Source organism: Struthio camelus, chromosome 21 (genome assembly GCF_040807025.1).
Source record: "Struthio camelus isolate bStrCam1 chromosome 21, bStrCam1.hap1, whole genome shotgun sequence".
In the NCBI taxonomy this organism is placed as follows: Eukaryota; Metazoa; Chordata; class Aves; order Struthioniformes; family Struthionidae; genus Struthio; species Struthio camelus.
In genome coordinates, this window is record NC_090962.1 from 3223409 (window position 1) to 3244224 (window position 20816).

General features: G+C 42.1%; 1 protein-coding gene across 3 annotated transcripts; it reads right to left on the bottom strand.

The window, feature by feature from the left end:
• Positions 1 to 1137: 1137 nt before the first annotated feature.
• On the bottom strand, positions 1138 to 20530 carry MMP23B (matrix metallopeptidase 23B). Of its 3 annotated transcripts, XM_009671572.2 has the most exons (11): positions 14671 to 14755; positions 12138 to 12270; positions 10663 to 10808; positions 9015 to 9123; positions 8789 to 8879; positions 7612 to 7751; positions 6207 to 6374; positions 4603 to 4767; positions 3519 to 3629; positions 2405 to 2531; positions 1138 to 1648 (listed from the first exon to the last, which is right to left on the bottom strand). In XM_009671572.2, exons 4-11 carry the CDS (start codon positions 9055 to 9057, stop codon positions 1474 to 1476), a joined length of 1020 nt encoding a protein of 339 aa, XP_009669867.1. In that variant the 5' UTR covers positions 9058 to 9123; positions 10663 to 10808; positions 12138 to 12270; positions 14671 to 14755; the 3' UTR covers positions 1138 to 1473. The 3 variants fall into 3 exon arrangements, with proteins under 3 accessions (XP_009669867.1, XP_068772131.1, XP_009669866.1); XM_068916030.1 differs by lacking the exons at positions 8789 to 8879; positions 9015 to 9123; positions 12138 to 12270 and adding an exon at positions 16995 to 20530 and having other exon boundaries at positions 14671 to 14855; XM_009671571.2 differs by lacking the exons at positions 8789 to 8879; positions 9015 to 9123; positions 12138 to 12270 and having other exon boundaries at positions 10663 to 10804; positions 14671 to 20530.
• Positions 20531 to 20816: the final 286 nt, after the last annotated feature.

Sequence of the window (20816 nt, forward strand, 5' to 3'; positions counted from 1 at the left end):
CTCTAATACAGGTCTTCCTAGACTGCTGTCTCTTACTGCATTGTGAGATGCTTTGGTTTTGTTCGTGTTCGTTAAGTAGGGAGAAACTTATTGCAAGAGGTTAAGTGGACAACTAAAAAGGAGTGACACTGAGCAAAGAGTAATTTAGGCTGCTTTAATATTGGGAAAAATGTCTTAACGCACAATCTGTTAGACTCTGGTATGGCCAAGAGAGGCAGTGGAAAGCTCAATTCTTGAGTCGTTTAAAAACTGGACTGAATTAAACTGTTACCTGGGTCAAAACCTCCACTTGCACTGATGATGCCCTTTCTAGCTCTTGAGTCAATGAAAGACATTATCTGAAGGCAGGGATGCATCTGTCATTGTCCACATGAGTTTATTCTGCAATAACATACTAAGGCTTGTCTAGGCTAGTTTCTGAGACAGATGTTCAACCAGTGCTAAAGTAGCTTAGTTTCATTACAGCCAAGTGGCATTATGCAAACTGAAAAGGACTTAAGGATAAATCATTCCACCTTTCTTTCGAGTTTCTCATTAAATGTAATGACTGTCAGGGGCTGTTGACTGTGCAAATGAACGCTCCACTGATACAGATGTTTAAGTGCACTTGGTTTTGCCCACTAATACTACTGCCATTTTCTTGTCCGCTGTCGCATATTTACCTCATCTTGGGGTGATGGGGGGGGTGAGGATAGTGATAGAAATGATCTTATCTCTACAGAAGGGATCCAGAGGCTTACTGATCAGACACCTAAAGGACAATTTATGAGGAGCTGCAGATGAAGGTAAATAGTATATGGTATATTGACCAAGTAATAAATGCATATGACAGGAAAGCAGATGGGGGGGGGGGGAGATGTTCTGTGGCTACTTAAGTAACTGGACATGTTGAAATAGGGCATGGAGTAATTAGAAAAGGCTTATTGTGGCCCTGTATCCTCCTTCTGTCAAGTAAAAGAAAAAGTAATATTATTATTTTTTTAAAAGCCCTTTTAATGACCCTCATCAAGATCTGAGAAAAAAAAAAAGACAGCAAAACACTTACTGAGTATTAACTGGTCATTTTTCTTCCACAGTACCTCTGATTCCGTTACAACATAGTTGAGCCATCAATCTGTTGATCCATTTATCTGATGGGGGGGGGGGGTTGTTATTGTTTTTCAGCAGTCTGCAGTGACCTGGGTCATTTAACTGCAAAATCTGACCCTTGATTTTTTTTTTCTTTCTTTCTTTTTTTTTTTTTTTTAATTCTCTACCTGTACAGGACATACTTGATAAATTCTTAACCATTAAAAGTAACTTGGAAAAGCTTTTTCCAAAAATGAAGTCCTAGAGTCTCTCTTGCCAAGTTATGGAAGCAACTGATTTAAAAGTTCGATTGCACTGCTGGAGATTAAATACAAAATGCTAAAGAAAATTTTTGAATTTGAAACAGAACTAGCAATAATTGAAGTTCTCATTCCAGGGCCCTTGTTAGTGCCTCAGTCTGATCCTCCAGGAGTAAGTGGTCAAGATTCTTTCTTTTTTCTTTACTATACAAGTATAAGTTCCTTCATTAATTGCATTTGCAATGATGCTCATGTGATCATCATTTAAGGATAAGTAACCTGGATATGAGTATTCCAGAAGCTCCTTATCTTTATACCAGCTGTCATAAGAAAAATAACAGAAATTAAATTGTGAAACATCCAGTATCATGCAATATGTTAGTGGTCCTTCTCTGTGCTGGTAAGTTTTGCTTGAACCAAGTCTATTGCAGCACAGAGTGGCTAGTACCCTGTTATAATCCCCATCGGCTACTTGAAATGTACAGAAAACTTTAGCTTATTTTATTAAACTCTTTAACAGTAAGAGCTGGAATCTTACTGAAAGTCAATGGGAATTTGGGCCCTCAGGCCAAACTGACCCATGGACTTGAGCACTTATATCTAGCAGCTTTAGACACATCCAGAAATTACATGCTTATATGTTAGTAAGAGCTAACAAATTATTAACTGAATGGGTACATTTAAGACTGCCATCTTTTGCAGAATATAGGCCAAGGAATTTGATCGAGTGGTAAGAATTGTCCTTATGCTATATATGTGAACAGGATTTTATCCTTTTCAGTTCAGCTTGTTCACTTCTGATAGCTCTGCTTTCAGACTAAATGCTTTGAATGCTTTGCAATGTTATAAACAATATTTGCACAGTCCTTTCTTCCATCCCGTATGTCACAGCTAGCGCGCGCTTCCTCACCCCTCTCTTTCTACTGAGTGCCAGATAAAGGACAGTCACATGCTCCAGAAGGTAAACTGCATTCTTAGGTACACAATATTTTGTCATGCTTCCTCATTCTTTTTCCTTTTTGGTATGTAAGCAGCTAAGTGTCCTAGAGGATTGGAATAAATGACAGAGAACTTACTAAACTTTGCCTTTTTTATGAATGAGCTTCTGTCCGCAGCGGAAGGTGACGTTTCTGCCTTCAGAAACAGTCTTGGTTTTTGTCCTTGGTGGGGGCAGAGTAGAGGGGATTGCTGGAAACGGGAATTCTGTCCATCGGAGTTGAGAGAATTAAATGGCAAAAGTTAGCATATTTCATTGTCAAGCCTTAGTTATCCCAAAATGCTGTCACAGAATTACACCATCACCCCAGGAACCTTAAAGGGATTAATTTAAAAAAAATGCCTCTTACTGAGCAATTCTGGCTGACCATTTGACATTGTTTATATGCAAAGATAACTCTTGTGTCATGTAAACTCAAAGATGAATAAAAAGCAACTTGCCACTGTTTCATATACTTGGAGAGGTAGAACTTCGGTATGTGAATAATCCCAGAGAATACAGGTGTTTGTATCTAATTGTGCTTTAACATTAGTCTGGACTAAAAAATACCCCTGTACTGGTGACAGCTACTACTTATATGGTGCATCATCATCTTAAGGTCAGTAGGTATTTGAAGCTTAATCCCGCATCTGCAGTAGCTTGACCTTGATCCTGTATTAGCCCCTTATCTGGATTCATAGAACTAAGGGACTAAATGAGATGAATAACATGCTTTTCTTATTTTGTTTTCTCCAGAGCAGCTCAAGTCCAGCTGGGCCTGAGATTTCATATGCTTTATTCCATTCCCATCACTGCGTTGGGTACTGTATTGCATCTCTTATCTCCAAATTTAACACTTCGGCAACTCAGTTTCTCAGTTCAGTCCCAAAGGGAAGCAGTCTGAGGCATATGGAGTAGTAGTTTTTTTCAGAAGCTCCTCAACATTGGTTTAGTTAAACTAGAGAAGATTGGGACAGTTTAATGTTCTAGTCCACAAATATTTATACCTAAAGGCTGTTGCTTATTTCTGAGGCTTGATCTTGTCTCAGAGGTATGCTATACTTCTCATCAGAGCTGGGTGGGGCTAGTCACTTACATCCTCTGATCTTTACCGTGGAATTAAGATCCTGTCTATCCCTACAGCAAATACTGCTTAACATTACCTCCTCTCTCTGTGCAAACCCTGCCAAAATCCCAGAAGAAAAGCAGGATACCATAGCAGAAGTCACAGGTGGATGGACAGTGCTTTTTCATCAGCTTCCTGCGTTTCTCACAGAAACCTTTTCGTGCCCATGATGGGCACATAAATAATCTGTCTTTACATCCTAAAACAGAAGGAGACAAGGTATTAGGCAGAATTGGGGTAGATTGTTCCCTCTGAGAAACAAAGTGATGCCTTGCCCACATCAGATTGTTCAGTGTAAATGGCAGCGCTGGGATGGGTGTATGATAAATAGAGCAGGATGCCAGTTTTATATGAACAGTGGGCTAGATACCCAGGTCCTTTCATGGAGCTGCACCAGTGATGGCACAAAGTTGCCTTTTCTAAATCCTACAAGAGGTGCTGTTTCAGGAGTGGCAGGCAATTGTTTCTGAGCTTGAGAGATTCGTGCCACACCCTGTTTGGTCTGTGGAGAACTTTGCCCTGTGTTAACACATCCTAGTCCAGCCAAACAGCTGTTTGCTCTCTCTTTTCCTCTGTATGGGAGCCTCTCCCTTCCTGGCATGCACCTGAAGTGAGCAGATATATACAAACAAGTCAGGGCCCTCCATGGCTAAAATGAGCTTTTTATTCTTGGAAGAGCTTTTGTACAAAAATGAGGCCCAAAGAGTCCACACTCAGAGGTGGTTGCTGAGCTGGGGCATAATGAGATAGGCATATGAGACCATATACAGTACTTGTGTCTCTGCGGTAGCTGCTTTGAGCAGTCTGAGGGCTTCAGGTTTCACTGGGTCAGGTAAACGTCTCTCATAAGCGCAATCTTGCAAGGTGGGAGCATGAAATCTATAAACCATTTTAGTGTATGGTATCCTAGCCTTTTACATTAGCTTGCTATGTATCTCATTTGAAGCTACTAGTTCTGGAAACAGACTGCCTGCCACACCTCCTTTTAGCTTCACTTTGCATTAAAAGGACTAAGATTCCTCCTTGTTAATTCTTACAGGTTTACAGTTTAGTCCTGTCACAAGATGAGGAACTAACACCCTGAGAGCGTGTCATAATCTGCCTGACATTGTAGTCAAATGTTCTTTATACAGAGAAGCCCAGAGCGCAACCCTGTTCTCTGCCTTCCTTACCATAAAGTCTGTGAATTCCCCAGACTTCATCTTGAGAGATGGTCTTTTTCCCAGTCAACGTGGCATTGATGTGCATGAGGGCATTGGGGTTCAGGGAGTGCATAAGTCCTAGGGCATGTCCTATTTCATGAGCTGCTACATGTACCAGATCTGTAAGCCAAACACCTGGAAGAAAAATGAAAAAAAAAACAGCTGACACTGCATAGTGACGTACACTTGCTAACCCTGCTGCATAAACAGAGGAAATAAATATTTTAGCACTAGGGTGCTAAAAAGTTTTTTTTTTTTTTGGCTAAATCGCACTGATGTGATTTGGAAGAACAACAATTAATTGCAGTTTACTTTGTTCCTGTTCTTCTTTGGGAAGAGAAGCGGTCAATGTTTTACAAGGATTAATAATCACGACTTCCCAATGGCCTTCTGAAGTCAGAAGTGCTATTGCTATTTCACAAAGGTAGCTGAAGGATATGCAAATCCCTGCATAAATATCTCCACATAAAAGAGTGGCGTTACAGCACCGAGAGAGAGAGAGAGAGAGAGTGAGTGTCAGTGGCACAACTGCAGAACTGGCAGTCAGGTCTCTGATTTTTGTCACAGTCTTTGGGAAAAAACTAAACAAAACAAAAAAAAAACCACACCTCACTTAAGAATTAACTTTTGCAAATGCCCATGCTTGTTTCAGCAGCTGCCTGCAAAATAACACAGGCTAGGGAACTATATTGCTCCCTGATAACTGTGTGGTTTGCTGACATAAGTTTTTTACCATACTGCATTGATAAACTACAGCTGTCTGATCTTCATTATCACTGACACACACTACCATTGATAGTTAGCAGCCATTTAGTAGTTTGATGGCGAAGGGCATCTTTTCAAAGCTGAATATTTTACAAAATACACATTGACCAGTTATTTTCTTAATAGACACTGACATTCTTGCTTTAAAATCGGCCTTCCCTGACCTTCATCCCATGTTCTTATTTGTTGCTGTGCTTTGGAAAGCAAGGGGGGGCGGTGGGCCTTCTAGGCCATTCTGAATTTCTCCACCTCTCTTTTTATTTGATGAACAGCGAAATACCCTACTTTTAAAAAAATACAAAGTTGGTCATATAATATGAACTGAGTTTGCTAGTTAGTCAGGGACCATCTGCTTTTAATTTAAGGTTAGTTTTGATATCACTTAAAACACACACCCATCCCCCCCCCCCCCAATCCCCAAGCCATAAGTAACACAGATGTTTTCTTTAAGGTACCCACAAACCTGAAATGGACTACTGACCCAGGAAAATGAAAATGTAAACAGCCATGGCTGCAAGTCAAAGCAACATAACATGGCCCTTCCCAGAGATGCAGCTGCTTGGGCCAAAGCCAGCCCTAATTATTGAGTATGTGGCTGGAGTCCACTGAATTATCAGAAACAGCTGGAATTGCCAACAAACACAGTCCTTGACAGCAATTCAGTCACATTATAGCAAGAGCAGCAAAACTCCAGAACTACAGAAAAAGCACAGCTGTTTCTGTTATCTCTTTCCAATACTAGGTAAACCAGAAAAAGGACAAAAATCTAAATCCTACAGGCATTATGTGCTCCCTGAAACATGTATTACCTTTTTTCCAGCTGAACCGGGTATTCCCCAATATCCAATATTCATGGTCATCAAAATGGATTTCCCCATTGGGTGGAAAGAATGCATGGGCAAGTTCACCTGTTGTTCCATCAAAGCAGTGGTGAATAAGAGACTCCAAACAGTCTGTGTGATTGATAGAGTAGAAACCTGTGAAAAAGGAAGCAAATTTAGTGTACCTAGCAGTGTAAGCCCATCCAGAACACAGCCGTCTGTAAACTTGTGGTTTACTAATAAATCTCTTCTTATGGTGTCCCATGTATTTTCCACTCCACAGAGGTACGAAAGGAAAAATAAATGCAAAGCAGTTGTCATTAATGAGGATTAAGTGATGCAAACTTGTCTCAGCCTTGTGGTGACCCTGGATTTAGAGCTGTCTCCAACAGACACAAAAGAGTCTGCCTGTCAGAAAGGAATGCTGAGCTCTTTTTGCAACATCATGTGGAAACTTTTTTTTTTTTTTTTTTAAATAGGAGTTGGGCAGTGAGACTATAGCCCTAAGATGTATTATGTACTACCATGTTAAATGTAGATGAACAGACATCCTTACAGATATAGATGCTTGCCATCCTTGTCTTAGGTCAGGTAGCAACACAATGCAGCCTACGCCCACTGGAATGGGGCCACCTAGAGTTCACATGTGGCAGCAGGACAAGCCCCTGGGACGGCATATCGCATGACACCACTTAAAAGCACGTAAGAGTAGCTTGAAGAACATGTTGCGAAACAATGGAAAATCTACTGGTTGTCTCAATATTGCTGCAATCTGCGCAGGAAATAATTATTTCTCACAGGCCACAAATCACAAGAAGAATTTACATCTGGGGTTGAGACTGAACAGATGATAGCACCTCAGCATTACTGTTTTTCTAGGCCTGAGAGACTCATGAAGTAACCAGTAAGCCTGCATAGTGCTATGGGGGCAGAAGGAAGGGGAGAAGAGAGAAAAAGTGGTGTTTCAACATGATCAACAGAAGGGAGACTTAATCCATAAACAGATTGGAATCTCTGGCTCTCTGTGACCTTGGGCAAGTCACTTCACCTTTCAATATTCAGTTTCCCCATCTGTGGAACAGAGATAATCCTGTCCCAGTGGCAGGTTTTGAGGATTAATTCACAAACATCTAAAGTTTCTCAGCTGCAAGATTCAGAGGAAGTGTTAATTCTGCTATTAACCCCACAAAAACTAAAAGTAGTTTCTGTACCTGACTAAAGGCAGATGATGGCCAGATCCTTGTCCAAGAGTCCCTGCTGAGTCTGCACAGCAAAGGAGGAGTATCTCCTGCCTCTGAACTCCTGGGTCATATACTGAAAAATCTAAAAGTCCCTCGTGGAGCTGACATACGCAACAGCATCCTGTTAAGTGCAGGACCCCATGTGCTCTTACCTATTTTCAAATCACTAGCTATATGACGTGGCACTTCTCTGAAGCTGAATGGTGAAACTTCACTCCACATTCGGAATGCAGCTGCTAGTCCCTTGCGTGTATCACTGGCATTTATGAGGTTTCTTGGGAAGGACAGGATTCTGTTGAGACAGAGAAGAATTTTAGGAAGATACTATTCCCTCCCCAAGCATTAGCTCAAGGCTCTCAAGGCTGCAGCAGACAATGAAGTCTTTCCTTTCACTCTAACAGGTTCCAAACAGAGATAGCTTGGATTGTATAATGAAGAATATTTATGAAAATCCCCCCAAGGACTAAGATATTACTGATATTCTTTACAATCCCATGTTCTGGACTACAGCTTTTCTCCTACCTCAAGCACATAATTTTAGACAAGGTTCTCTTAGAAAAACACTTTTCTCCTAAATTAGCCCCAATCTGCTGTACAGCATTATTAGAAGAGGAAGCAGCGCATTTCAGCAGCAGATTAAGTAATTCCTATTCACATCGCTCAGGATAAATGCAATATATGTAATATAATTCAGTGTGCAAACACTGAATTATAATACTCTCAGGCAGAGCTTTTGAAAGAGGGCTCTGAAGGATATCAAAGGTTTGATAGTAAAACAAGTAAAAAAATACTTTGAAAAGTCCCATCCCTTGGGAGAGAGACTAAAGTTTTTTTTTTGTTAGGCCACAGGAATACATACAGCTGCACTGTAAGAAAACCACTAGTGTAGGATGGCAGAACCACTGTTTGTACCATAGAGCTATACAGATAGATCCTAGAAACTTGCTTTTTTTTTTTTCTTTTAAAAAGCTATACTGTTTGTTCTCCCTTCATTCCAGCACATCCTAAAGGGAGCAGAAGGTTTCATATCAAGTCAGGTTGTTAATGAATAGATAACTGGACAATTAAGACTATTATGAAGCTTAGCCTGTTTGGGATGATTTTAAAGAGATGCACGGTCTCTGCTCAGTGCAAAGGAGGCAGGTTCATGCCACCCACTGATTATTTGGGCTTACAGGAAGAACTCAGCCCTGGTCCAGCAGGAAGCGTAGATTTACTGGTCAACATTGAAGCATCACCCAGTGGACAAGGCAACAACCACAACACAGTGCACACATGAGGCAGGTGACAGTTATGAGACACTTGTGTGACTGATGGTAGAACTGCTACCTAGTGAATAGAGGCAACTGCAGGGCTAGATGGGGGGCAGGCAGCATCAGCCTGGACTTAGAGATCTTGAAATACTCTCCCCATCTTGCTTCTGTGGAGGAGAAAGGGATTAGAAGAGAGTTCTCAGACTGAAGCAACTGCTGCTGTCCATCCCCCCTCTTTCCCACCCTACTCCCCCATCCTCCACTGTCTCAGGCTAACCCACTGCAAACATAGCTCTAAATACCTTCCTTTCCTGTTTGTTGGTGTAAGAAAACTTTCCCATCCATTTCAGTCACAGTCTGGGTCAGCTTCCCAGAGAAAGACCCTCACAGCTCCATAATGATATCTTCACCCTAATGCAAAGCAGAAGCTGCAACACATTTCTGCTGCCAGAAGGACACTTTTAAGTGTTTCCAGAAATCCAATATGACATGCCATTCAAACTACTGCTGTTTAACAGTTAGTGGTTGCTGCGCCTTTGAGAGGTCAGTTTGGGGTTTGTTGTACTTTAAAGTCAGAAGACACTGGAGTTATGGGGGGTCATATTAAATGGATCTTTGTTATCATATAACACATTGAACAAACACTGATTTGGCTCCTGTGTTCCCCAGAAGGCATGTGGCGCTGTTGGCCAGGTGGTGAACAACAGGCTTCTTCAGGCAAACTCCAGGGCTTCTAACAGCCTGAGATTTACCAGGCTCCTGCAAGCCTGGGGTTTACCAGGACAGTCTGAGTCCATCGGGCAGTGCTCATCTAATCAAACTGGTTCCACGAGGACTCCCTGGACCTTGTTCTGTCTGAGCTCATGCTGGCTCTCCTGAAAAACATTCAGCAACCTGCATTTAAATAGTTTCCCAATGAAGCCTCTTTCCAGGATGCTGCCACTATAGCCAATTGCACAGAGAGTTTCAGGGGCTGTTCAGCACTGTTGACATCAGGAAGAGTGCTGTTCTAAGGCTGAGCACCAAACAGGATTTGACACTGCCTTATGACAGCTGTAGCAGTAGAGCCAGACAGCAATGAGAAACAGTTAAATGTGAAAAGCCATGGGATGCCATCAAATTTGGCTCTGAACAGTCTGCTTGTGGAAAGTAGTACTAGCACTGCACATTTACATAGGTCTCTCCTGTCAAAATCTGATTGGTCTATAACTCTATAATACTGTAGAAATGCTGCGGTTGCTTGGGGAGGGGGAGTGGTATACCCAGTTGGAAATCAGCATTCTGGATAGCCATTTTCATGGGCAGAAACATCTATAAATACTAGGGTTAACTCATGCTAGCGAGTCTCATCCAGATTCACTCATCCTAAAATTGCCAACGGCTTTTCACTGTTTGTTTGTTAGCAATCTGAGAATTGGCGTCCTTTCCTTAAAGCAACAGAGAGAAAAAGATTCCTAAGAGCATTCACCACTAACAGAGCTCAATCCTCCTGAAATCACGGAACCTTTCAACAGCAATTTCCCTTAACGATGATTCAGGTTCATATGGACCTCTTTTTAAAATACCAGCATGACAGAGCTGGTATTCAATTCACTACCCTCTGAGGGAAGCCCCCAGCTCTGGGAAGCCTGTCTGTGCGAAGCCTGAACATATCCCTGAGCAACTAGAGATTTGCCATAAGCGTTCTCAGCATGCAGGCAATTTGGATGGTATCACCAGTGCTACTAGCTTCTAATGCAGTGAGGCTACTGCTCATGATCCACAGCTGAGGTGATGAATGTAGCATAGGTAGAAAAACATCCTAGATTCCATTCAGATTCTCAGCTAGCCACTCACTAACAACCAGATTAGCAATATCCATACGGCTCGTACCCATATCCATAGCAGAAAAACCTCAGACCCCAAAGTCACTTAGAGAGAGACAACTCTTAGGCTAAGACATGTCCATACTTGTACGTCAAGTTGAAGTGGTCCCATTTCAAGTGCCCTGGTGTGATTGTGTATCGTTTTCTCCGTGCTGGAGGTGAAGGTGGGAAAGTTGGACTGTGCAAAGGAGAGGCATTCACTCCATAAAGACCAGGTGATGTAGCATCTTCCTTAAAAGACAAAACAGGAGGTTAAAAGAGATGGGAGAGAATGTAGGGTTGAACAGTGTAAAAGAAAAACTACCAGGTATGGGGCATTCGAAAGCTGGGGAGCACAACTAGTCCTCCCTTATGGGTGTCCAGGAGACAGCATCAGCTGGTCAGTACTTTGCAGAGTATGCCTGCTCTGAGGGTAGCGAACAAAACCAAAAGGGAAGAAAAGAGGGTGTAACTGCAAGGACTTATTGGAGCATTATTTAGATCAGACATGCAAGAAAAGGAAGGGAGCAGCACTCCACAACGCTGGATCACAGAGGATCTGTGCTGTAGGCTCCCTTGAACTGCCACATAATTCTAGGATAGGACAGTGCAGTCAGTCCTCTCTCCTCCTAGAGCGCAGCACAGATGGAGCAAAGAAATGAGGCCTCAACAGGCTTCTGGCCAAAGTGAGTGCTGCAACTCTTCCTGGAAAGTTCTCATTTCCTTTTCACTTTGCTATTGCTCTCCAGCTTAACCACAGAAAAAATGAAATACTGGACATGTGAGTTAAACAGGCATCCCTTTGTGCTGAGAGCTCTTTATAAAGCTGGACTATGGATCTGAAATGCCTTCAAAATAAATTGGAGCCCTGGAAACCCTGAAGTTCACTTAAAGTAGTCATACAGTAAAAGACCTCAAATTCCAAAACAGGCCTGACTGTTACTGAACTACAAAACTGACTGAAACTACAAAAGCCTTTTAGTCCTGAGTAGTGGAGAGAGAAGCTTGGCACCCAATGTGGTTCTCCAGAACCTCTTGTCTATCTGTTCTGCCCCACCTTGTCAGAACTAAGACATTGAATGTCTCTGGGTCATCTTTGCTCCAGAGGCAACAAGACACTTAATAAGTGATATGTATAGTGGCAATGTTACTAAAGCTGCACCAGAATGAGTTTGTTAAGCCTCACAGCACATTCTACAGAAGACAAGGGCTGTCTGCGTTTTACTTAGGGAAGAGCTGAGGCTCTGAGAGGCAAAACAGCATATCCTTGGTCTCACAGTAAGTCAATGACAAGAAAGTACTAAAATCCAGAAGGAACAACTGCTCAGATCACTAGCATCTCTCCGTGACTATAGCTAGTCATGGCTGGTAAAAGACTGAGAGACCCTCCTAACAGGAAATCAGTCTCTCTTGCTCTTGTCCGTGAGGCATACGAGCTTCTACCTTGTTCTAACTTCATTATCTTTCTTTTCTAGGAAGATAGCCTTTCAGTCTTCTTCGAGCTCAGCTATGGGTTTGACCAATGATTTGAAATCACTAGATCCTTTCAATGTAAGGAATTCAAGGGCCATGCAGCCTCACCTATAAGACAGAGAAATGTTAGCCACTGCTTTATCTTCTCAGCTGCAAAACTGATGTGTGCCACTCCACATCTGTTAGCTTTTAGCAGGCAGTTTGATCACATTCCTGGGAGGCTTCAGATGCTGATTTGCTCCTGAAAGCACATACAGGATCACTTTTCCCTTTAATGTTTGTCCCTTACTTCGCTGTACTAAGGGATCTGGCTTAGGAACCTATACTTCTTGACACCTTCACTGTTCAAGGCCTAGCCCCTTCTTCCCAAAGGCTCATGTGATGCAAATACACCGACTTTTGTCTCTCTCCCTTCACCTCCAGTGGCTTTTACCTCTGATTCTACTCTGAGAATGCTATTTTCCCTTGATACAAAAGGAAAATTTCCTATCCTTTTCAGCAGTGCTGACATCGTAGAGGATCTGCTAGCCAGTGAAGTATAAACCATCTCTTGCAGCTGTAAAAGGAGCCTGGAGAAGACTACATCATACTTATAGGATAATAAGTTATTTTCCCTTTTTTGCAGTTCTTCCAAGGAGGGTAGAATTAGGCAAATCCTATCTGCTTATGTTTTGCCTTTATGTTTTCATTGTGATCTCTTGTCAGTATTGGGGCTGATCACATATTCATTCTGGCATTGTTCAGGAATAGTCTATGATTGTTAGGATCGTGAATTCTCAGTCAGTCTATGGGGCTCTGACACAGGAGACTTGATAACTTATGATGAGATAACGTAACATTTAACACCTTTAGGTAGCTGTCTATCCTTATGATAAATGCTCCTGCTTCTTAGCAAAGCTAGCAAGACAGGCAGCACGTTTACTTTCTGGCCTCTGTAATTCACAGCCCAACTGCTGCCATTTCCACTTTATGATAACATACAGAGCCATGGGCTGCACAGGCTGAGTAATGGGCACTCCGCCCATTCTGCCTCCTCTGCCACTGGGCCATTAAATTACACAAGCACAGGGTGAAATCCTGAAGCTCTGGGGTATCAGGAACGGAAAATTAGATGGACAGAAAGAGCCTGCTGACTTCTCTCTCTTGTAGTCCCTACAGGGAAAAACGATCGTCTTTTTTTATACCCATTGAGCTTAAAACCCTAACGTCATAGGCGCTGAACGAGCAAAGGGGAAAATTAAATGTCCCCAGTGAGCTTATCCTCAAAATATAAAACAAGGTAAGGGTGACACAGGCCCAACAGAAATCACTGAAACCTGTGTCTGAGGGCTGAGCTCTCTCGCTCAAACATCCTGCTCAGTCTCCATTTTTCTGTAGACTTTGTTCTGCCTACAACTGATGCAACAGGATGCTTTTAATTAAGAACATGTTGCAAAAATGACTTGAACAATTGGGCACCACATATACGCTCTAGCCAGATTTAAGGTTCTGACTGAAATGAGAATGATCTAGATAAAAAATATGCAGTATAATTTGTATTAAAGAATCTGTCTACATGTTAAAGACCCAGTAGCCAAGACTGTGAGAATATTCAGAACTGGAGTAGAGGTCAGCCACTCCCAGGAGGAAGTGGGGAGGGTCTTGAATATTCACAAAGCTTGGAACGTATTAGGAAAAGGACATTTGTTTCAACTTTAACTATTGCAAGAGAGACCAACATATGCAAAGCACCATGAAGGCAGATATTGGTCAACATCCCAGTTTACAGTATTTACCCTGTGCAGTCAGCCTGCTTGTCTGTTTGGCCTCCATTAATTTACTTCATTGAGTTGTAATGACTGTTGAGTTGTAACGACTGTAGCTCTTTCTTCTCTCTTTCTCTCCCCTGGCCATGCAGTTCATCTCTCAGATTAAATAGTAACATAACTCTATGACTTACAACCATTTTAATAAGAGCCCTGAGTACATGATGCAGACCAGGGATGCTATTGCCAGGATCATCATAAGCACAAACAGCAGGAGAGGATGTAAGGATTTAGAGAAGATTATTTTTCATGGTTTAACATAGCAGTAAAATTACGATCAGCTTTTGGGAGTCCCAGAGCCTTGCTCTAGTTCCCACTGAATCCCAATTTGCCCCAGCATATCTTGCTAATGGATAGACCTTGAAATAGAGCTAACATCAGCTAATAGTTTCTGTAGGTCCAGCATTAACTCCCATTTTGGATTTTATACCAAGAGCCCTGCCTCTGGAGTTCCTAGGAAAGCTCAGCTGCTAAGGAAACCAGAATATTTGCATGCCACATCATACTAGTCTAGGAAAGCAGAGGTACTTAGGAGGATAGCCAAAGCTCTGAAGCAAAACAGTCCAAAGCTTTTGTACCTTCACCATTTAGTTGTCTGCAAGCTGCAGGCTTATCTCTAACGACCTGGTTCTACTTAAGACACTTCATTTCCCTTTAAGGTCCTTTGCAAAAAGGGACTCAGATAAGACACAAATAGATCTTGTTGCCTTAACGGTTATTTTCAAATTGTTTAGCTTGCTCCCCGAGTTTACCAGTCTTCTAAAAAGCATACACACACACACACTTGATATCCCCACTCCCCTTCCAAGCATCTAAGAAATAGATCCTTCCCCTACCTGACTCTTCTGAGCTGCAGCTCCAGCTGGGTCTCCCACAATAGCCAACAAAGCCACCACAGGGAAGATGCATAAAAATCCCACAATAGATCTATAACCATTGTTTTTTTTCTTGTCTGCTGGGAGGAAGCTCTTCTTTCTGTTTGCAGAAAATTGTTCTATTGGATCCATGTTGTTCTTTAATGCTTTTTAGAGAGAGATGAGAAACGCTAAGACATTTACTTCACAGAATGCATTCATTGGTAATCCTTTTGCTCACAGTTGCATCTGGAACATTTGTGAGGAGTCCTGCAGTTACTGTCAAAGTTGTGCTGAAATGCTAGAGTTTCAAAAAGCTCTTAAAAAAAAAAAAAAGTAGACTTTACATTAAGCCTCTTTCCAATGTGCCAAAGATTCTCTTAACCTCTGCCAAGTGGTATCATATTACTGGAGCTGAAATTTGGGCTGGCGGAGGAAAAACAGCAAAGTGAAACAAGCTGGGATGGACATGAACTCCTTTCTTTAACTGGCTGTATATCAACAGAGGACAAATCTGCAGTTGTCAGCTTTATGTAATGAAAAAGTTGGGGGGAGGGGGCAGTAAAAGGAATCCAAAAGCCAGCATCACACCCTTGGAATGCTTCATGTAGGGATGCTTAATGTTTGAAGAGCTGTCATTTGTCCGAGGCTGTCTTCAAGAGTAGAATGAAAAATGAGATGCTGTGCTAGAACAGGCAGGGCTTCTCTGTTCAGGAGATTTTGGTCAGGGAATTTACAAGCTCAGATAAAAGTAAAAATCAACTCCCTCCTCCATGAAACTTGGCAAGCAACTCCTGCAAATCCCAACAGAACTTGGGGGCTACTCAGTACGGGGTTATCATGCTGAGAAAGGCAAACAAAAGTATTTTCAGAATCATGCTGGTTTTGGGTACCTCAGCTTGAGCACCCCAAAATCATTGATTTGGAGAAGGAAAGTGGTCAGCTTAGCTTAAGCAATTAGGCATCTCCAGCTGTGGACGTGAAGTCATTCAGGGCTTTTAAAAAAGCTTACACAGAAATGCTGAGGTATTCAGAACTGGCTGGACTTTTTTGTCTGGCTGCTGAGCACTGGATCCCAGTGCTGTTGAGCTGGGGTGCCCTTAGCTAAACAGCTCTGATCAGACAGAAGAAAAGGGAATTTTGAGCAATCCCCTAATTTCACAAGCAAATAACGAGGAGGGGTTAGCTCTGTTACCAGTTAGTATGAAACATTCCTAATGGATATTTGAAGCCTTTGAAAATCAGAAACTTCTTGCACCTCAAATAATGAAAAATGGTCTCACTTGAATTTTTTTTTTCCTAGTTCATAATGAAATTTATGACACTTTGGAAGTTTCATGCATTTCAAACTAAAGCTTACCTACAGCTTTTAAATAGCTCAAAATAAATATGACCGAAGAATCAATATATAGTTTCACAAACATTTTTCTTTTTCAATTTTCACAAAGCTCCCCCAGCAGAAACAATGTGCTTCCCGTAGAGACCGGACAAAGTGCAGCAGAAATTGTTGAGTGATGCCAGGGGAGACAGAATAAGGAGCAACATGGAAGGAAGCTACGGGCAGAATTACAGAGGGAAACTGGAACTAGGAGGAAGAGAAAGAGCAAGAAGCAAGGAGACGAGACAGGGCTCTAACTCCTACAGGCCAAAGCAGTCAGCTACAGTAGTTTAAGACATTAGCTCATCTCAGCTATTAGCAGCAACTTTCTATGGGCAGTTAGGCCTCCTTCCTCAGTAACACAGCTGGCAGAATGAAAGATGAGGCACAGGCACTCTGAACAACTGCTTTGTTCAGAGCCCCAAAGACTAGAGCAAACCCACCTCCATTTGTGGTTTAAGCTGTAGACCACAGTATAAAATGAGAACCAAGCAACAATACATTGTTACACTTAGCAATGTCTTAAGCCACTTGAAAAAGTTGCTGTCAGAGTCTGTAGACAAGAACACATTCGCAGAAAGACTGATTGAGGAGGGGAGTCTTGAAATAAAAAGCTGCCTTGGAATAGGGATTGAAAACTTTGGCCAAAAGCTCTTTTCCACTAAAGTAGTATTGGCACAAAAGAAAAAAACTGTAAATGCACTGCTGAAAGAACATTAAATTTCAGCTGTGCAACTGCATAACAACACTAAGTGCATCTGCCCTTCACAGGGCTTCTAAGAGTCATCAGTGTCTGAAAAAGATTTTAACTGTTATCTTATCCACTCATACGGACACCCTCTCCTCTTTACCGGCGTGTCTGAGTATCTCACAGCCTCTCAGAGCATTTATCCTCACATCAGCCTCAAAGGTAGGGCAGTGCTATTACCTGCATCTTACAGGCTGAGAAGCACAGCACTGCATAGGATAAAAGACTTCCTTGAGATCAGGCACGAAGTCTTGCAGAGCAGGAACCGAAAATTAGGTCTTCCAAGCAGCCAGCTAGTGCCTTACTGTTTCTGAAGATGACTACAGCCACCTAAGTTTAAAACATGAAGTTAGAACTCACACAACCACATAGCCTGAGGAACCTGAGAGTTTCCTTTATCTCAGTGTAAAGAAAGTAAAAGTTTTTGTGGAATATATATCCTGGCCCAGATTCCACCCCCCCACACACACACAAAAAAAATTGGGATCTAGAGCTTTAGTAAAGGCACATTCTTGAGGATGTCATTGTTTCTGAATGCTTATTCATGCAGCTACTGAAGTTTAGCACAGCCAAGCTGTTTTCCACAGGAGCTACAGTATTCTGTATTTGTGTGTTAGCCATTTCCCTTTTTGTGCCACATGTGGTGGATGAATGGGCATCTTTAGCTGCAGAGAATTCATGACCTCTGTACCATTTAGGGTCCTGCTTCTTCACCAAGGTAGAAAGCAGGTTGTCTAGGTAGATTAGAAGTGACAGAACAGGGTTCTTCGAAAGCAGATAGTTCCTTTTCCCTTGCATCTGCAGGCAGTGCACTGTGCCCATCCACATAAAGATTCAGTGTCTATGAGTGCAGCTTCACTAAGCCATTGGCTGCTGAATGCTTTTGAAACTTAAAATTTAAGCCAAATATTTCATCAGAAACCAGTTCAGCAGTAATGCCAAGACAAATTTCACTTGTTGCAGGGTCAGACGAGGAAAGCTCTTATGCTGGGGTATTCAAAATCTACAAACAAAGTTTGTGGAGTCGAGAGAGATGCATGAACTTAACCTTGTGCACACTGACAATGCTTCTGAGAAAGTCACTGTACATGTGGATTCATTGGTGCCCAAGCTCTGGCTGGAATTCTCAGGTGTAGCCACTGGTAAAGAGGAAAAAGTTCAGGTGATCTACTTAGTCTGTTAATAGTGTGCTCGTTAAATTTCAAGCACAGCTCTCTTCTGTAGATATTTTAAGGATTATGAAGACTAACAGTGTGCACATCCATTGACATTTTATCCCTGTTACGTGCCCAGCGTTAAGAATGTCATGGCTTTCCCAAAAGATACCCGGGCTCAAAGGCCTCTCAGATGCAGCCCTCACTGGCCTCAGAGTCATAGCACTTCCCAGAATTTAAGCCCCTTTCAGATGTTTCAGATAACTCCCAAGGCTCATTTCTAGGAGCCTGTGTTGCCTAGGGCGCAAGCCCAAGCGCCAAGGACAAGAGGGTAGTCAAAATTCTAAGGTTTTATTTCTGGCTCTTCCAATAGTTGAAAATATTGTCTGTGTTTTATCAGACAGTCTGAGCCCCTGCAAGGACTGCTTTCATACAAGGGCAGAGAAGCGTTGTGACTTCAGAACTCTGAAGAATATTGGAGGCCTCAAGTTCTCAAGTCCGGATATTTGGTTTGGACTACAGCTAGAATTGTCAGTCTGACTATATTTGGAGAGAAAAACGTTCCTGCCTTCCCTTCCACACAGTGTCTAAATGCAATGGAACACATTAGAGTTTGAGGGAAGCCATATGGTGTAATAGGGAATAGGAGAGGAAGGCAGGGGACAGAACCGACTTTGGTTTGTCTTCCTGCCATTAGCAGCAGTCACCAGGACCTAGGTCTCCTTTGTAGGAAGCTAGGTTTTTCTATGCAAGGAATCAGGGATGCATATCCTGAGATCTTGTAAGCATACAATAAATGTTACATGAAAAAGTAGTCTCTAAACAGCTATCAGAAGGGAATGAGTGTTTCATAAAAATCCACAGTGGTTAACTAGAGACTCTGTAGAGCATAAAGGATTGGATCATTTGCACAACACAATACACTTGTTAAATCACCTCAGCCTCTCTTTCCTCTTTTCAACCTTAATTGCTGTGATGCTTAGTTGTAAAGCATAGTTGCAATATAACACACAGTACGTGGCTGCATTCCTAAGGGTAGGTTTTAGCTGACAAAATAACCATTTTCTTATTTCCATGGATTATTCTTGGTATTTCCCTCCTCCCCTTTAGTCAGCACTGTTACATCATTAAATTTCACTTTCAGTGCTATTTCCAAATGGATCTCTCTGCTACATTTGGCACATTTAAGAGGAAAGTTAGCTCCGGAGCAGCAGCAGGCCAGCAAGCACACCGGCACTGCTTTATTCCAGCCCCCCAGAAGACTCAAGAGCAATCTCTTACAACATATCCATACTCATGCTAGGAGGGGCTACATGGAGAACAACCATTAGTGCTAGACCTACAGCTGTCTGACTATCCAAAAATGAATCTCACCCCTCATGAAAGCAAAGCACCTCCTGTTTATTCCCAGAATAAGTACATATTAGTCAGCATTGCAACAAACTGCTCTCATTAGCTTCCCTTGTCCTGATCTGGGAGGTCGACATCAGGGGATGGGGAGGATAGAGACAGAGAAAGAATCTATCATATTGTTTCCAGTGGCTCAGGGCAATACTTCCTTTCTAGGGTGCCAGGCCAAGTCCAGACCATAGAGAGGGGATGTAGTGTGCACACAGCTGAATGTGATTTACTGCATTTTGGTTCCTTGATGACCCATGTGAAAAGAATTAGCAAGTCCTCATATAGCTATTATTCAAAAAAAAGCACTCTCACATATTCATCCCTTCATCTCACAACTGGAAAAAAAAGCATTCCTGCCTGGTTCCTGTGGGAATAGCAGTTAAAACTTACCCTTTTCAGTGCGTCATGCACGAAATAGGATTGTATATGCTGTAGCAGGGAGCAACATTCTCCAAGGAGTGGGAGAGCAAGAATGTTCTTTAGTGCCCAAGCAGTCTCCCTCTTACTATGAGGCAGCCCCTTGCAATCAGCATCTCCTGGTATTCCTAGAAAAATCCATGGTGTGCTGAATACCAAATGAGCTGAAAACAAGGGCTTGCTCCAGCTGGCAAGGAAAATGGAATATTTTACTTAAATGTCAATTTGGAGCTACAGCTCACAGAAGTATCTGTGCTGGCTTGACCTCACATTACCAAAGAGACATGGTCTTGACCCCAGTCAGCAGCTCAGCAGTCAGTCATGGCCATGTAGTGAGTAGAATTTCAGGAATGAAATGAGGGGCAAATTTTCTCAAGGCACAAATGAATAAAGTGTGTCCAAAAGGGACTAAGACTTGCTCCCTGGGTTGTGGGGATATTTCTGCTATTGCCCTTTAGCGGGCTACATTTATCATTTGTAAACCGTTTGTGCATAGACCAATCCTGAAATCATGGAAGCAGCATGGGTTAGTTGGAACAAAATCAAAGGAGAGATAGGAACTTTTCCTGACTCTGCCTTTGGACAAGCTATCTCACTCTCTCTACTCCCTCAGTCTCACCCAGACTGCAAAATGGCAAGTATTGGCCAGACTTTCAAAGGAAGTGCTTTAGAAGCTTTGGTTCAAAGTAACTTACAAACAAATGTACTTGACAAAGCCAAGGAGCAACAAATTCCTAGGACTGCATTCAGTTTCAATAATAATAGTAGGAGGCAAGACAATTTGTACCAGAATAAAAGAAACAACATTCTTTTCTGGACAGAGGAAGATTGCAAAGAGAGTGCTATTAACATTGAAGACAGGATTTCAGATGCAAAAAGTTAGACACAGTAGCTAACAACTTCATCCTTTTGTTAAGGGAGTAAATAGCATGGAGAAAATGTGAGGTAATAGGCCTTTATCCCACCTACTGAGCATGATGAGAATTTAAAGAAAAAGCTGTTTTATTTGCAGCACATTTTTCAGCTCATA